Source organism: Leptodactylus fuscus, chromosome 9 (genome assembly GCF_031893055.1).
Source record: "Leptodactylus fuscus isolate aLepFus1 chromosome 9, aLepFus1.hap2, whole genome shotgun sequence".
Classification (NCBI taxonomy): Eukaryota; Metazoa; Chordata; class Amphibia; order Anura; family Leptodactylidae; genus Leptodactylus; species Leptodactylus fuscus.
This window is the reverse complement of record NC_134273.1, coordinates 46619814-46638645: the sequence shown is the minus strand read 5'-3', so window position 1 is coordinate 46638645 and position 18832 is coordinate 46619814. Positions and strand designations below refer to the sequence as shown.

The window sequence follows — 18832 nt, the reverse complement described above, 5'->3', positions numbered from 1 at the left end:
GAGAAAAGACCTGTAAGCAGCACTATTCTCTCTACATTCTTTGTGCAGAAACCACATGGACTCCATTATAGCCTATGGTGTCTGCCAGTTTCCTAAGGTAATAGCTTCTTTATGGGGATAGTTTTCCAAGCGGACTCCCCGAATGCAAGTGTGAACCAGGCCTGAGAGGAAATCCAGGAGATTTTCTTACAGATGTGGTTAATTGATTTCAGATTATTAGAATTATTATAGTCTAACACAGTTTTTTCAGCTAACACCAGAAACTGCAAAAGGTTTTTTCTGGATTTTGTGACTGATGATCTATTCTTGGGCCGGGTCATCAATATCAAATTAGTTGAGATCTGGCACTCCCATCAGTTAGCTCATATCAGCAGCTGCTGCACTTCTTACAGACCCTTCCATCCAGTGCTCTGCTTGCATTTGGAACTGTGTACTTCTGGCCTTGTGCACTATGTTTTTGACAGTGTCACCATTGCTGATATTGAGACTCCACCCATTTGGTATTCACCTATCCTAGGATCCTTAGGATAGACCATCACTATTGGATTAGTGAGTTTCCTTTAAGCTATTGGCAGTATTCTATAAACGTGTGATGTTTTGTGGGTTTTTTTTGTTGTTGCAACAAAATGCTCCTCATGGGTTGTTGCAGTATTTATAAAGAAAATGAAAACTTTAAACTTTCTTTTTTATTTTAAGGATGACCGCCTGAAAGAGCCACTGCTAAAACTAAAAACCGCTATCAGTAATGTAATGCCAGGCCAGTTGAACAGATACCAAGAGGATTGTCAAGCACATAATCAAGCTAGAAATGCCAAGTAAGTATATGAACCATTTTATAATCCTAGATTGGTCTGTTTTTGTCAGAGACAAATAGCCGGGGTGGTAGCAACCACAGCCATGATGGGACAAATTGCGCCCTTCAGAAGTGAATAGGATGACATTCATTCTGAAGTGCACGATTTGTCCTATCACGGCTGTGGGTGGTACCACCCCGGCTATTTGTCTCTGATCTGACATCTCCACACCACGTCAAGGACGAAGATGCTGCCACCCTTGATTGGTTCCTTTATATGCTCGATTGTGGTTTTGAGCTTTTATATCTACTTACATCTAACCATGATAAAAAACCTAGCACATAAGAGGGAAAAACTAAATATAGTTTTGAGACACATAGTGTGTTCCCAAAGTAGGGTCCTACATCCAAAATCATGTCTATACCACAAACTAATAGACAAAAAACAAAGAAATAGGTATACAGACACTCAAAATAGTGAGGTCAAAAATAGACCAAAACTCGTAATAGGAATATACAAACTTTAATAGTATCACATTAAAAAGTTATACAAAATATATGATGCAAGTAACACACAGATAAATGTACAAAAAAGAGAGCACAGCAAAGAGACCAATACTGCCCAGGATAGTTATTAAATGTAGATAAACGTGAGTGGTAAACAGGATATATATATATATATATACCACATGAACCAGCAAGGTAAGCTAAAGCATAAGGCCAGATTATACATATGCTACCAGAAGGAGCCAAATATATCCTATGGTATATATAGTGCAAAGTGCAATAAGGCAAACACACAATTAAGCTAAAAGTATGTGAGCATTGAGTACTTTTAGACAAGAAAAAAAATGGCCACTAAGTAGATTGTAAAAGACTTAATAAACGGCAGCAGAGGTTACACAGCATGTCTATCATATTAATGAATGGAAGTACAGCTTACCCATGATATAACCCACGTAAGTAGAAGTAGAGGGGCAATAGAAGAAACCGCCGGCTCGCACCCGACGCGCACGTTTCGGCACGCCTGCCTTCGTCTGCCTTAGAAGGCATGCGTGCCGAAACGTGCGCGTCGGGTGCAAGCCACAATGGCACACCCTGTATTATCGGATCCATTACTGGGTTGTGGTAGGAATCTGTGCAGACATTTCAATTAGTGTAATGCAGCAGAACAAGGTCAGTGACTTTGGCGTTGTGGAACATCAGATTTCGATAAAACCGAATTCCTGCTTAGTTTATAAAATGAATTAAAGAGGATCTTTTATGTTATCGGAGATGGACAATATATAGGAAGATGACATATTTGCCAGTATTCACCTGGGTGCCAGGGATGTCGGTGCTGTTAGTTTTGGCATCAATATCCCACCTTTGTCAGAAGGGCAGGCCTTTACAGCTCATTTCCGGGCTTTGAAGAAAGAAACCAACCCCCACCCTCAGTATATACTCTTCCATACAACTGTTCAAAGTGACTCTTCTCCCCCCCCCCCCTCATTTTCTTCATTTTACATAAGCCTGTACTCCGTACACAGTGAGAAGCAGGGTACTGCACACAATAGTAAAGTAAGGTGAGCATAAAGAAGTGCAGGATTTCGCGGAAAGGAAACAATTTAATGACAAATGGTGCCAGAAAATTGAAAGTTACTTGAAAGTTTAGTTATGCTTTTAATTTACTTTTATTTTTTTTTTGTACTTTTATTAGGTGACCCCACAGCACTGCACTTTGTTAACAAATACAGATTTTAAATGTTTACGTTGGATTGATTTTTGACTTCTTTTATCTACAGGCATCAAGCTGAAGATGATCGTAACCCTTCAGAGGAGGAAGATGAAGAAAAGCCTGGAAAGAGAGTTATGGGCCCAAGGAAAAAGTTCTTCTGGGATGAGACAATAAGGTAATATGATGTTACATTACAAACTCCTGGAACTCCTATATAGCAATGTGCATTAACATGCGGTCTTTTTCTATCAAATACCTATTTCATGTAGGAACTTACTATGTAATCTAGTAAAAATTAAACTGGGATGCTATGAACTTGAACCCAATAAAACTCAGTCTGCAGAAGATTACCTGAAGAACTTTATGGAAACTGAAGTAAAACCATTGTGGCCCAAGGGTTGGATGCAGTCCAGGTAAGATGTAGTAGTTTTACTGCATGTTCATTGCGAGATTTTATGACTTAACCGTTTACGACGTTTTCAAATTTTCTTTTAATAGAATGCTTTTTAAGGAGAGTCGCAGCGTACATAATCACCTCACTTCTGCTCCGTAAGTATATACAACTATAAGAAGGTTGAGGGCAGGAGCTACATTTACAGCTATTTGTGTTAGGTCCAAGTTGCCAACAGTTTTCTCTGGGATTCAAATGTTAGCATAGGCTCCTATTTTCTACATAAAGTTAGTAATTTTTTAAACTAGTGGTGTAATGTGTTTTTAGTGTGGTAAAGCCTATATAATAGTTCGTTGAAATTTATCTTTAATTCATGTGAACAGATGTTTAAACTAGACATTTGCTTCATGCTAGTAGTCTGTGTCATAGTAGTATGCGTGCTAATAAAACACTTATCTGATTTATATGGGATTACTGAGTGTTATAGATAAACTTAGCAATTTAATTTATCTATTTTTCTTGTAGAGCAAAGAAGAAAGTTATTTTGGTTCCAAAACCCAAAGTTAAGGTATTAATTCTTGTTTATCATTTACAGTTCTTGTTTAGATACATTTTATTCTACCCAAATGGTAGATATGCCCTTGGTGTATTATGCCAATGTATTGAGCATTTTACATTCTGTTATGTACCATATTTTTCGGACTATAAAATGCACTTTTTTGCCCCCAATTTTGGGAGCAAAGTGTGTGTGTGGGGGGGAGGTTAATTGTCGACTGCCATAGCTAATGGGTCTTTGCTGTAATGTACAGTAGAGTCCTGGAGCTAATGCCCATGATCAAAGTGGGTTACTGTTGTATTGCAGTCTGTGGGACTGATTGCTAGTTCAAAACCCTTTGGGTGGGCCTAATAAAATAGTAACAAAAAACCCCACCTTTCCCTAGAATACATATAAAGGTAGAAAATTACTGTGAAACATGTACACATTAGGTATCCCTGTGTCTGAAAAAGCCCAGTCTACGCACTTATATATAAATATTTTCTTCCGAAGGGTGAACATTGTAGACGTTTTTTCCTTTTTTTTTCTCCTCGCTGTTTCACCGATGATAAACATTTGAATAAAAAGTGATCAAAAAAATACATTCCCCAAAATAGTGTAACTAAAAAGAACATCTGGCCCCTCAAAAGAGATGCCCTATGCAGCTCTGTACACAGAATTAAATTAAAAAAAAAAAAAAAAAGTTATGGGTGTTATAGTATGGTGACTAGAGAAAAAATAATTTTTTTTGCAAAGTTTTTGATTTTTAAGGGGTGAAAAATGAAAATATAACTATATAAATTTGGTATCCCCAGAATCATACAGAATAATAGAGTACAGGTGACATGTCAGGGCTCGTTTACATCTGCGCCCGGGAGTCCGTTCTGCAGGTTTCCGTTTCCTGCACAAAACTGGGCAGGAGACAGAAACCTGCAGGCATCTTTCAAACCCATTCAATTGAATGGGTTTGAAAGGTGTCTGGCCGTGAGCGCCAGTGAGCGTTTTATGCTCTCCGCGGCAAAACTGTTTTTTTTTTTTTTTTTTTTTTTTTTTTTTTTAACCGGACACAGAGTCAGACATGCAGTACTCTGTCTAAGTTTAAACAAAACAAACAAACAAAAAAAAAAAACGGTTTCGCCACGGAGAGCATAAAACTCTCACCGGCGCTGCATGCAGAAGATGGAAATCTGAGAACGGAGTGCTGAACGCTGGTGTGAACCCAGCGTCATTTTGCATGCACCTTGAACAAAGCCCATAAGAAAGTCATTCAAATACACTTTCTCCAATACCACCCCATTCAGAATTTTATTTTTTTATACAGTTTTCAAGTAAATTGTACATAATTGTAAATGGTACTGTTATGAAGAATAATTCATCCCATAAACATTAAGCCCTCATATGGCTCGGTGAATGGAAAAAAAAAAAAAGTTATGGGGTTTGGAATGCAGGTAGCTAAAAACAAAAATTAAAAAATGCCCCGAGTAGGAAGGGGTTAATATTAACATAGATAGGCAAACTTATTTTACCACATTTTGTGCTTCAAAGTTTTTTTTGTCTCCCTCCCCCCAAAACCTAGATGCGTCTTATGGTGTGTCTTATAGTCCAAAAAATACAGTTTATTAAATACATTTACATGCATTTAATGATTGAGGTTGTGGTTAACCCTCCATATGTAAACACTACAGTGACAGAAATGTAATTGATCCTCAGTGCATTACTCCACCTGTTGTATGCAAAATATATTACTAAAAATTGTCATTTAATTGCATTTTATTATAGAATGTTTGTGTTTTTTTTTCCTTTTATAGGAACTGAGTCCTAAAAAAGAACAGAAGGTTACCACACCTCTCCCTACTGTGTCTCGTACGCCTTCACTAAATGCTACAACCATCGGAGGTCCTGCTAGCTCAACTTGCTCTGAGACTATTTGCCTGGACGACTCTTTAGATGAACAGTTATCTTTCAAAACTCCTTCACTAGATTCAATCTCTGACGTTCTCGCTGTTCTAAACAATGGATCTGGACCCTCATCCAGTTCTCACACAGAAACCCCAACTTCCCGGCCAAAAGTTAACCTGAGAGAAGAAAAGCTAGCTTCTATTATGAGCAAATTGCCATTGGGTGGTCCTAAAAAGGCTGATACTCCTCAGCATACCACTAGTCTCATTGCAGGCCACTCAACCCTTGTACCAAAGAAGCCCCAGGATCATGCAACAGCCCATTCAACAGTGGTGTCTGGGCTTATTGCAGGTTCTTCCATTCAGAATCCCAAAGTGTCATTGGAACCACTGCCGGCTAAGCTGCTTCAGCAAGGATTGCAAAGGTCTTTGCAAGCTGAGGTATCATCATCCTCTACACCTGCTAAAATGAAAGCATCATCTGCTTCTCAGCCTAAAACAGCATGTGCTTCTTCCTCATCACCATCTTCCACTTCAATGTCATTGACGTCCTCTTCACATGCCCATGTTTCTTCCTCTTCATCACAAGTACAAAACTCTTCTTTGCAGACAGTCAAGGTCAATCCACCCATTCAACAAAACTATGTTACTCCTTTACAAGCTACAATAAGCAAATCTCATACTAACCCTGTTGTGCGCCTGACCAGCAGTCCTCAGATCTCCTCCACCTCACCCATTATCAAGACTCCTGAAAAACCAGTTGGTTACCGACCACCTTCGTCACCTTCTGCAGGGAGCAGTCAGCATACACCAATATCTCGAACAGCTGCATCTTCTACCTCTAGTAACTTAATGTCAAAAAATGTTGGCTCTCACAGTTCAAACCCAGGTTTTAAGTCCCCTTTTACCATGGCTCCTTCACCCAAACCAACCACTTCTCCCAGTTCTTCCAGTTCATGTACTTCTGTCCCCCAGAGTACTGCACATCATAAACTGGCAAGTGGAATGAACATTGGACGTCCTTCACCCACTGTTAGCCCAATACCTTCTGCTCGAGGCACAACGGTTCTTCAGGGTGTGAGAAACCCTTCTGCACTTCCCAAGATACCAAGCTCCTCTCCCAAATTAGTGTCGCCTGTTATCAGGCCACCAAGCTCCTCTCCAAAAATATCTATTTCCTCTCCAATACAGTCTCCTGTTCCTTCTCCCAAATTGTCCAGTCCATCTCCAAAACTACAAAGCCAATCTCCAAAACCACCTATCCACCCTATAAAACCCCCAAACCCATCTCCTAAGTCTTTAAACTCTACACACCCTGGGCCTATTAAAACCACAATTCCCAGCTCTGTTTTAAATGTGCCTATCAGCAGAGCCAATCAAAATGCAAATGTTTCAAATAGGACTATTTCCGGGGGAACCGGGAGCGGAGCGCTGGGTGCTACTAAACAGCCAATGCCTCACAGACAACCATCTGCCTCAGGTTCTCCTGTTGGAGCAGCTACTGTACAGGTGAGAAGGAAAAATCATTGTCAGAAAATTAATGCTATTTCACATCATTTCTTCTATAAATTCTGATGGAATATATGTTTTTTCTGCAGTAACTGCAACTGTCGCAGATCTATTATGGTTCGCACTATAGTGTGATATTAAATACATGAAAACTAAAGGAATTCATGTGGAGTTAAACAGAATTGTTAAACTTCAATTCTTAAACTTAGATTCTTCACTGTAGTCCCTGTTTAGTTTTGACAGTGTTGCAAACTTTTGGCAATCTCTAAGGTTTGGTTTACATCAGCGCCAGAGTCTCTGAGACTTACCGTATATACTCGAGTATAAGCTGACTTTTTCAGCACAGTTTTTATGCTGAAAAAGCCCCCCTCGGCTTATACTTGAGTCAGGGTCCACGGAGCACAGAGATTATGCAAGGACCTGCATAAATTAAACGAAGGGGGAGGTCCTTTAGTGCTACTGCTCTGTGATTGGCTTGTCATGTAGGTCACGTGACTGTGATGTCATCAAAGATCCTGTAGCCACTAGAATGTAACATCTGCAGATAAGTCAGTGGTGGCCATTATGTGCAGGATTCATTGTGTCTTAGGGCTAGTTCACACGTGAACAAAGGGGCGGATTTCGCTTCAAAATCCACCCCTTTACAATAGAGATCCATCTAGATTGCTTTTTTTCTGCTAACAGAAAAAAAGAAGCGACATGACCTTTCTTCAGGCGGAAGCAGCGGCGCGCTGAGCCGCGGCTTTCGCCTAGCGGCAGCACCCTCCGGTTTCGGCTCATTCATTTGAGCCAGCTACAGAGGGGAAAGCTGCGACCGCGATGGTTGTGGCAGGCGGGTTTTGACCGGAGAGTGACGCAGCTCCCGCGTCACTCTCTGTGTCAAAATCCGCCCCCACCGCCCATGTGTGAACGAGCCCTTATAGAAGATGTCTGTCGTATCGAGGAGAGGAAGCTAAAGTGAAAGTAAAACACACAGATATCTGCTGGAGTTACTATTCCTAGTAATTTCAGGCATTTGGGGTTATTAATTTAGTTTCAGTAACTCCATGTGCCTCAGCAGTTTAACCCCATTATGTCCCTCATATTAACCCTGTTTGCCCCATATAAGGCTTATTAACATGGGAGTACTAATAAAGGACCTTCATTATGAAGATACCTAATTACCTCCTTATGTCCCACATATCAGTAACTCTTATGTGAGGCACATTAGGGGTTAATGTGAGGGACATGATTGGATTAACTGCTATTACTATGAAGCACATGGAGTTACTAAGCTGTAATGCAGATGACCAGACTTTTTATCTGCAATGATGGATTCCCCCTTCCCCCAGGCTTATACTCGAGTCAATAAGTTTTCCCAGTTTTTTTGTGGTAAAATTAGGGGATTTGGCTTATATTCGGGTCAGCTTGTACTCCAGTATATACGGGAATTATTTCAATTAAGAGTTGTGAAATACATTCATTCAGATGTTAAAGTCAAATTTTAGATTTTTTTTTTGTTCTGTCTTCCATGTCTTTGACACGCAAAAAAAAGCTTTTACATGTGTGGTTTCCACTATGAAGCATGGAGGAGTAGGTATGATGGTGTCCAAAATTGCTACAACAAGATTTTGCACCAACAATGGAATCCCATCTGGTTTGCCCTTAGTTGGGACCATCATTTGTTATAAACAGGACAATGACCTTGAACTCTCCTCCAGTCTTTGTAAAGGCTTTTTGACCAAGAAGAGAATGATGAATTGCTTTGTCAGATGGCATGGCCTTAGTTATCACCTGATTGAAATGATTTGGGATGGGTTGGACTAAAGGGTGAAGAAAAGTCAGGCAACATGTCCTTAAGGGTCCATTCACATGGAGGAAGTTGGCGCTGATTGTGGTGCGGAATCCACGTCAGAATCTGCACTGAAAAAAAGACTCCCATTGACTTCAATTGGTTTTATTTGCCGCGCGGAACCCATTGAAATCAATGGGGGGAAAAAAAAGCCTCCCATTGATTTCAATGGGTTCCGCGTGGAAAACGGAACCCATTGAAGTAAATGGAAGTCTTTTTTTTTTTTTTTTTTTTTTTTTTTTGAGCTGATTCTGTCGCGTATTCAGCAGCAGCTTCCTCCGTGTGAATGGACCCTAGCACCCCATGGTGCTCTTTCAAGACTTCTGGAAAAAAAACCAAAAAACATTCCAACATTCCAGGTGATTACCTGATAAAGCTGATTAAGAGAATGCTTAGAGCATGCAAATCTATCATCAAAGCAAAAAGGGACTACTTTATAGAATCTTAAAATCTTAAAGGTATTCTAGTTTGTTCACTGATTAATTCATATGTGTTCCTTCATAGTTTTCATATCTTCAATATGAGTGAAAAGGTGTGTCCAAAGTTTTGACCGAGTTAGGAAATATATCATGAATTAATACTAAAGTACAAATAATTGTTGAACACATTCTGTGTCTTATATTTAAATCACGTTGTTTTGCTTGTATAGGATGTCGGAATAACAATGGAGATCCCGTATTTTTAGGTTTGGGGTTTTCCTTTTCAGCTACAGGAAAAAAGTGTTATGCTCTGCTCCTACTGATCCCACCTGAAACTCCCAATAGAAATTTTTATGAGGCAGAAGAAAAATCTTTGAAGAGATTTTTTTAATTTATTTATATATTTAAAACACTGTGGGATTTCTGTGAAAAATAGGCAATTTATTTTTGCCTTAGTCTTTTCCACAGGTGTTTTTTTTTTTCTTTTTTTTTCCCCTCTAGCGATTAGCTGAGTGGGGATTTACCCAAAAAACAAATATCTCATTAATATCATTGGGGGACACCGATCATAGTGTTCCTTGATGAGTTCAACAAGAAAGGTATTTTACTTTTACAAAAGTCAAGTTTTTCTTTGATTGAAAAGAACTCTGTGAACTTAGTGCATATTCACATAACTCTGCAGTGCAAAAGTTCTTTTTTGTTTTCCTGGATATGTATACTCAAGAGTAATTGGTTTTCACTACTTCTAGATATATAGATTGCAGGAGTTATGACCATGGTGGGGAAATGGCAAGTTCTGTATTTTAACAGATTGGTCACAAGGGCTGTTAAAATAGCTTGCATGTGAATAGATCCATGTTAATGTTGTGGCTAGCACACAACCAGACAACCCTGTCGTCTGAATAAGCATTTAGTGTTTAGTATTTTTCTATATGTTTTCTGTCAGAAATTAACAGTGCTGAGAAGTATAGATTACAACTTGCTGCTGTCTGCACTAGGACATCTCTGACTGTGTCTTTGTTTCTGTCTAGCGTTTTCTGTTCCTGGTATTTATCCAAATCCTTTCATCCATCCCAAAGATATACAAGCCCTTTTATTCTTCATGCAAATTTGGCTATGCTAGCCAAGTGGCTGGTAACACTGGTTTCTCTGTAGATTAGATAGGATTAGGATTTGGTTTATAGGATTGGATTTGAATAATCAAAACCCCTCTCTTAAAATACTTCTCATAATATTTTTGCAATTTCTCCCTAATTTTGAGTGAAACATACCTGTTTTTTTGTTCTTCTAAGGGCCTTTACAATGGTGGTCTATGTAGACCACCGGGCTTTTTTTTTCCCGCTAGTGGTGGGCTGCCGCTAGCGGAGAAAAAAAGACATGCCCTTTCTTCAGGCGGAATCCGCGCGGCTTCCGCCCCCGGCAGCTCCCTCCTATGTCGGCTCATTCATTTGAGCCGACAGCGGAGGGGAAAACCGCGATGGTCGTGGCAGGCGGGTTTTGACAAGAGAGAGACGTGGCTCACCGTGCCTCTCTCGGTGTCAAAACCCGCGCGGGTTGAACTGACCCTAAGAGGCAGAGTTGTGCCACATTTTGAAGTGAGCTAGATTTAAGATGGTCCATACTACTACTACGAAAGAGTTTTTTGTAGTTTTAGAATGTGCAAAGTGTGATAAAGTGCATAAGGGACATAAAAAGATGCAACAGCAGAAATGAGAATGGGCAGTGAAGGCAACGCACTAATCGTGGTACAAAATTACCAGTAATCCTGAACAACAAAAAAAAAAAAAAATCTTATAGGATAGTGAGTTAAAAAGGTATATATAACCAAGAACAAAAGCGAAATGAGGGTATAAGCAGTGCTGTGATGTATGAATCAGGTTGGAAGGATCCCTCCTGGAAGGAGAAAAAGAGATCTGGTCCCTTCCACAATATGGTAGGCCTGAAACGTTGGACCTAACACACTATTGGGACCACACCTTTATACAAATGTGTATGGGTATCCACAATGATGGCTATAGTCTTTTCATGGCGTATGATCAAGTCTATACGGCCAATGACATCTGATAAAGAAAGGCTTGGTTTTCTCCAATTAAAAGCTGTATGAATCCTAGCTGCCATTAGAATATATTAGAAAAGTTTGAAAGATGCGTATTTAAAATTAGGTGGTTTAAGGCCAAGTAAGAAAACCGGTTCGTTATTGGTAGAAATTGTCCCAAGAGTCATCGTGCCATCCAATGGATGAATAACCAGAAGTGACAGACCATGGGGCAAGTCCACAATGAATGAAGGGTGTCACCAATAAGGGCTAGTTCATATGGGCACAGAGGGGGCGGATTATGGAGCGGATTCCACGCCATAATCTGCCCCCTCACAATGGTGGTCTATGGAGACCGCTAGCGTTCTTTTTTTTTTTTTTCCGCTAGCAGCATGTTGCGAGCTGCCCTTTCTTCAGGCGGATTCCACGTCTCGTTGAGCCGCGGTGTCTGCCTCACGGCTGCAACCTCCGGAGTCAGACCATTCATTTGAGCCTACTTCGGAGGGGAAAGCTGCGACAGTTGTGGCAGGCGAATTTTGGCCTGAGCGTGACGCGGCCCCCCACATCAGTCTCTGTGCCTAAATCCACGCTTCCGCTCCCCTTGTGAACGGGGCCTAACATTACAACCTCGGAAACAGAGTGGTGAGACCATGGGATAAATATTTTGTAGTCTGGAGGAGGGACTATTAAGTTCTATGGAGGATATTTAGAGAGGGTTTCATAAGAGTGACTTGGCAACTGCCTTTACTTGGGAAGTGTTACAGCGGCCTCTAGGTCTTGTTCCCAGGCATAAAGTCTAATTTTTGTACCACTGGCAGAGCGTTCAGTTCACTATTAAAGAAAGAGAAACTCTCACCCTATTGTGAAAGTAATATCAGAGTTGTGTGGTGAATGCAGAAAGTGAGAGTCCTGACAAGTTTGAAAAGCCTCAGAGACCGCCGATCACAAAGAAAATCTTTTAGAATTCACTAGGTGAGCCACAGTTAAAAAGCACCTTAAGGCTAGGGCCCATGTTGTTGAAACGCAACAGGAAAAAAATGCTGCATTTTACAGTACCAGCAAAGTGAGTGAGAATTTGCTTAATGTCATCCACATGATGCGGAGAATCTGCATTTTAGAAAAATTCAGCATGTTAATTTTAGCTGCGAAAACATGATGGGTTTTCTCTGTAGATTTAATAACCACAAAGAAAAATTCTTTCCAGCAGTATACTCCAAAGACCCATGGCCTAGAATTGATTGCAGTTATAACTACATCTAGGTACATTTATGAAGTATGGTGTTACTAACTTGAGGTGACACGCGCTTACATTCAAGCATCACAAGGTGTTAGGATTTCAGATGTTATTATCCTTAGTGATGGGAGCCAATTGGTTTGACTTGTTTATATGATGTGAAATTATTTTGACTTTTGACATTGGATTGTTTATACTCTTAAAATATGTTCAGCTTTTACTGGAAACCACTGGATTGTGTATCTAACCAGTTTGGAGACTTGGATTCCAAATGAGTAACCAACTGTAATTTAACTTTTGACTTTGTATCTGTAGTACGTTTTGTTTTAGAATTTTGCAGGTATTTTAATGGGAAATGTACCATTTCTTTTACAGTCTGCTGCAGCATCTCTCCTTGCAAATACGGCACCGTTGACGCTCATGACATCTCCACTATCTGTAACAAATCCAAATGTGACAACAACTCCTCTTAGTCCATTTGGCATGCTGGGCGGACTGGTACCGGTCACCATGCCTTTCCAGTTTCCTTTGGAGCTGCTTAACTTTGGGAGTGACACTGCTGGTGCAGTTACATCACCAGGTTCTACCTCAGCAGCTTTCCACCACAATCTCACACAGAGTAAGAATTTTGTTGCTCATCTCTAGCATTTTTTATTTTTGTATGTGCAATAGAAGGTTCATGGAGCCCTCAGACTAGAGAGATCCATGAAAAATAGGACACGTTCTTGGTAAATAGTGAAGGGAAACAGCCAACAGTATAATATTCCTGGAAAACCCCTGTAGAAATCTTTTCATATTTTGTTTGTGCAGCTTGTGCTATAGTATTTGGCGCAGGTTATAGCAACATAAAATGTCTCTTATTCTGTGTTTTCTGTGATATGGTATATGGGACTATGTATGTCTCTTGTTTGCCCATGCAGTGGCATACATCAGAGTTTTCTTTCATAACTTGGGAAATGCCTTAAAAGGGTTGTCCCATCACAAGGATCCTATCTATACTGATAGTTTATGTGGATTTAAGACTTTTCCTAAATGCATTGCTTTATCAAAACTTCTTTGTTTGGCCGCTATCTTAATTTATTCACTTCATTGTTTACACCTTGTTTCTATGGCCCTTGGGATTATCTGCTCATTTGTCAAGTGATGTAGCTGCCTGCTCTCAGAGGGGAAGGGAGGGGCTGGGAGCAGCTCTGAGCTGATTGTGTCTTTTAAGTGGCAGAGCTTCTCAGATAGGGGAGGTGAGAGCTCGGGGATTTCTGAGCTCTTATCAGTCGATTTAATTGAATTTGGCAAGAGTGTTTTACCCTGGTGAATTAGTGCTTCTGTCGCTGAGAGAGCTCTGTTTTTGTCAATGTGCACATAAACTCTCTTGACCACCGCAGGTGTTGCTGCTTACCACTTTGGAGCAACAGCAGTGCCCTCATTGCTCCACAGCTGACATATTGACAAAAGCCCCAATCTCTCAGCAATGGCGGCACTGATTCCAAATTGAAATTCAGTTTCATTAGGGGTGCAAAGTAAATCTTCTCCTCAGGTTTATAATAAAGTGACCAGTCAGTGTGTGTTTCTATACAGTTAAAGTAGAACTTGAATATCCTACCTACAGTGTGAATATTACTTGTCTGTCTCTAGTGGGTCTATTACACTTTACTCCATGTCTTTAGTAGTGCTTTTTAATCTTTAATAAATCATATACAATAGCAGATTTTTTTTCCCTCCCCTTTCTCTCAGATTTACTAAAAGGATTACAGACCACCCCTACGCACACGCCTACCATCTCTCACTCCGCTTTGCCTCCACACTTGCAACAAGGGTACACAGGTAATGGAGGAAGTTACTGAATATTTTTTTTCATTATCATTAAAATGTAGGCATTTTGTAATAAAAGCAGGGTCATTAACAAAATTTGCAATCTCTATTTGTAAGGTAGATAGGAAGAACGGCCTGCTCATTTTAAGGTAGTTTGAAGCAAACAATAGATGACGACATAACCTATTCTGTGATGATATATTGAAGTATGGCAGTGGCACAACCATTGTATACACAGTATTTATTACTATATATTCCATTGCAGTAAAGAAAGAAAAAAACATTCCATCCCCTATTTTGTTTTTTAAAGTGGCCCATACACTGCAGATCAACATCTAAAAATGTTTTTTGACAGATTAGTCAAACAAAGGTGTTAAAATGGGTTATGTGCTTGTCTGTAGTAGTCATTTTACAAAAAGTATACTTCTGACTTGATCACCCGGCGCCTGCACCAGTTGACCCAACCACCAGATGCTACTGTACTGAATTCATGCAATAATTGCGGAGCTGCAGCCCTGTCCATATATAGTAGTACCTGAATACTGCAGTTCTGTGCAGGAGCTTCCAGAGGTGATCAGTGCGAAGTCAGGGTCTCTGACACCTATCAATCAGAAGCTGATGGCCTGTTATACATATGTCATCACTATGGAAATCGTAAGGGAGTCGGGAAAATCTCTTTGACTAAGGTAGAAGGTGGCACGTTTTTGCAAATAAAATTTAAGTTTTGGTTTTTTTGCACATGCATTTTTTGCATCGTTTTTTCAGCAGTATGGGGATGAGAATGAATAAAATCTTTCATTTTGTTGGGACTGTAAAAATTCAGAAGTTTATTTGCTCTGCATTTCTACAATAGCCAAAAATGCTGTGCTTCCACAGTGTTTAGCCTTCTCCTTAGAGACCATGACCAGGATCATATTTACAATCGTAACCAGCTGAAGTGTTGCTTTATCTATCTTACCCCATTTTCCGTATGCTACTGAATGTTTCGGCAGTGTTTACAGCTAGTTGCATAGGTTAGACCACCTCTTTTATCTTAGCTGCAGTGATCGGCCATATGATCAGTCCCTCTTCCTTGCCAGCTTTACTATCTCCTCTTCACCATCTGTTATCTCTGGATTTATTGTACTTACAGTGTCTGGGGTGGGCTTGAGCTGTAAATCATCCAGGCAAAGACCACCCAGCAACTTGTCACTGAAACCTGGAGGTGGAGGGAAGAAGAGATAGGAGAGTAGGTGGAACCCTGAGATGGGAACACCCCTTTAGTAAGTAGGACGATACTTTATATGTACCCCAAATTGAAGTAATCTAAAGATACAACTCATTCCCTGAGGAATAGTCTAAAAATAAGGAAACTTGGGCTTTGGCAAATCCGGGAGATGAAAAATAAACATGCCACATGCTGAAGTCTAAAATGGGAACAAAAGGTTATGCCTGTAAGGGGTTAAATAAATCCTAGCACTCCTTTAATAAATCTGCAACTTTATTAAGTTTCCTTGTAACAGATTAACAGTCACCGTAGAAGCAGGCCACTTGCCTATGCCAGGCCCTTCTCCGTGTCTCAATTGTCATGAAATGTATCATGAAGTAAGCTGTCTTGAGTTTGCAAAGTACTTTCTGCAATTTTTTTTTCTTTTCAGCTTTGCAAAGGGTTCACTTGGGTGTATTTTTTACTGTTGCCCTGTGTCTGATAGCTGTTTAGAATCACAATTGAAAGTATAGGGTTTTCGTTTATAAGACACAGTAGTAGCTTCTTTTGCAATGTCTTATTGTAAGCATAAGAAACCTTTTAATATGTTTATTCTTTTAAGATGCAGGTCAAAGTAAAGGGGACTCTAAAATGCAACGTAAAAACCCATGATGGCTGAACAACGGACAAGCTGATATAAAATTTATTCTTCTGGTTGGCTTGGACAGACCTCGAGGAAAGTGCTTGACCGTCAGGATGAGCTGCCGTGAGCTGTCAATGTTTACATTAATCCTAAGCACTGTGGAAAAGCGGAACGAACCCCTGATCAAAGCAAGAGGAAGAAGGCAGCAAGAGACTGTTCATGAGCATGGCTATAAGATGGTGCTATCAAGCCACACAAGGATTTCTTCTAGGGCGAGGGATAGACGGGGCAGAGGTTTCCCTCTGTAACCTTAAATCACTGGGCTAAATGATTGTTTTATATTTATTTTTCTTGCAGGTATCATAGAGCATAAACCACATGAAGTGGATATGTTTGCATTCCATTCTATATTACTGAGATTTGCAGAACAAGGTTACTGGGAAATCGTAGTTGCAAATAAAATGCAGAACACAGTTTTTGCCCACTGTCAAGAAACTTATATTGTGAAATTTCACAGATCATTATTTAATTCAAGTGGGACTTTTTTTCCAGATGGTCTATAAGCATAATTAATTGCCTTATTTTTTATTTAACAGTTAGAACTTTTAAAAGTCACGTAGGATTAAAGCTTTTTAAAAATTCTTGCACAAAGGTTCAAAATGATACTGTCTTGGGAAGTTGAAATTTTGCTCCTGTTTTTTATAGTAGATACATTTTGTGGGGGAGCATTTAAAGGAAATCATGAGACTCATAGTAAAATTCGCTATGAATATCCTAGTCATACATCCGGCTTTCATAAAGACATACTAAAGGCATCAACAAGGTGGTGCAAGTGGAACTGTAATGCTGGTTGCAAGCATTTCAAGATAAAAGTATTAAGTGAAAAAAAATCATTAAAATATACTGTTTCCACCAGTGTTTACTACTTGAAAAGATTTTCTATTTTATTTCTATGAATATTTATAACAATTTGGTTGATATTGCACAAAAAAAAGAAAAAAAAATGAAAAGGTTACCGGTTAAGTCTGTTGAGAATGAATTATGTTAATGCTAAGTGGGGTTTTTTTTATTTATTTTTTCTATGTATTGTATATTATTTTGCACATCGTGTGTAACTAATCCTTAAACGGCTCCTCCATTGTTTCTCCTCTACCCAACCTTCAGAGTGAAGGTGCAGCAATGCAACTGTGTGGTGGGCAATACATGACTCCCAGCAGGTATCCTGAATAAATCCTGTTCTAGTAAATAGGATATTTTGATGATGCTTACCTCCCATTGCATGGTTTCCTAGTACTGACCATCATTCAGTTGTACTTGTCTACGCCCAAACTAAAGATTGGACGCTTGTGTAACAATGGACGAGGTTGGCAGTCTGCTTTAAAGATTTGCCCAAAGGCTGGAAATAGTGTATTAAAAAAAAAAACAAAAACCCTAACATCTTACAGGTAATTCATTGCAATGGTGGTAGCCAGGTCTCAACTGTTACCAGTCCTTCAGGATGTCCTTTTTGACCGCAGGGTACTGGTGCAGGCAATAAGTGTTCTTACCAGTGATCTTCACATAAATTATGTGTCTGGCTGACCTCAGCAGTTGTCTGTGTACAAGATGCTGCTGGGGCTAGTGATTGGCGTAGGTAGTAGTGAAGACTGGACTGCTACCACTGGAACCACAACCTGTAAAAGGAGAGGTAAAGCGTAACTAGATGTTTCAAACGAGTTTTGTTATTTTAACAGCATTTGTCATTAATAAATTTTGTAATATACTTTAACTTATTTTAGCTCCTTTTATATGAAATTGTGCTTTTTCTTTTTATTCTATCCTTTTGTTTCTCTATTGAGAGCGGTACCATGCTTCTCGCTGTGTACAGTGTACATGCTTGTGTGTAACCCAGAGAGTATGAGGGTGAGGGAGGGTAACTTTGCAGTTCTACCTGTATTATTTCCTGAGACTTCACTGGGTTGATATGTATACACAGCTGCATATAGTATCCCAATCCTGACTGTTATTTACAGTTCTCTGGTTAAAAATAGATTAAATTTCCATTACACACACAAGTCAGTATACTGTACATCAGGCATGTCAAACATGCGGCCCTTTACAGGCATATCTGCGGCCCACACAAAAGTCTCAAACTTTGTCTCTAAACTTTAGAGACAAAGTTTGAGACTTTTGTGCAGGCCGCAGATGTACAAGGAAAGTGAGCGGTGGATTGGGGCGGCCCTGCTGGACGCAGCGCTGCTCCAGCAGCCGCCCCTCACCCTTCGCGGAGAGCAGGTCTCCCTGCCTGCTCCGCTCCGCCCCCTCCGCTCCTCCCCACACCCCGGGTGACGTGGCCACGTAATCAGGCCCGCACCCGACGTGTGCCTGCGTCCTACGCGGTCTCACAAGACCGCTGTGCAGGCTGAAGAGCAGAAGCAGGTAAGCTTCTCCTGAAGAAATTGTGATTTTTCAAGTATTTAACCCCTATCCTACAGATAGGGGATAAATACTAGATTTATGATGATGATGGGGGGGGGGTTGGGGTGCTGGGGGAGGGGGGCTTTTTGATGTCTGTCTGGCCCTTCCTTGGGCTTGAGGACTGTTTTGTTTTTTGTTTTTTTTCCCAAATCTTGCTCAGGGTGCCTGCGATTGCCGGTAAAATGGCACCTCAGTTAAAGCTTGTGCCTGAGGACTGTTTTTTTTCCCACCCACCTTGTAATTCTTTCTTGAGGGTTAATTGGAGCATTACAGTCTGTAGTGCTCCTATTAACCCACAAGTGCAAGAATTGCAAGTGGGTGGGAAAAAACAGTCCTCAGGCCCAAGCTTTAACTGAGGTGCCATTTTACCGGCAA

The 18832-nt window shown here is 40.2% G+C and overlaps 1 protein-coding gene across 2 annotated transcripts in view; it reads left to right on the top strand.

The window, feature by feature from the left end:
- UBN2 (ubinuclein 2) overlaps positions 1–17013 on the top strand; it is a 37869-nt gene extending 20856 nt beyond the window's left edge. The window contains exons 8-16 of one of the 2 annotated variants that reach the window (XM_075286326.1): positions 697–815; positions 2578–2685; positions 2780–2923; positions 3009–3059; positions 3427–3469; positions 5245–6843; positions 12738–12981; positions 14094–14183; positions 15980–17013. In XM_075286326.1, the coding sequence (XP_075142427.1) occupies positions 697–815; positions 2578–2685; positions 2780–2923; positions 3009–3059; positions 3427–3469; positions 5245–6843; positions 12738–12981; positions 14094–14183; positions 15980–16029 (2448 nt within the window). In that variant the 3' untranslated portion in view covers positions 16030–17013. The remainder of the gene's footprint in view (positions 1–696; positions 816–2577; positions 2686–2779; positions 2924–3008; positions 3060–3426; positions 3470–5244; positions 6844–12737; positions 12982–14093; positions 14184–15979) is intronic. The other variant, XM_075286324.1, reaches the window with a different exon arrangement.
- Positions 17014–18832: the final 1819 nt, after the last annotated feature.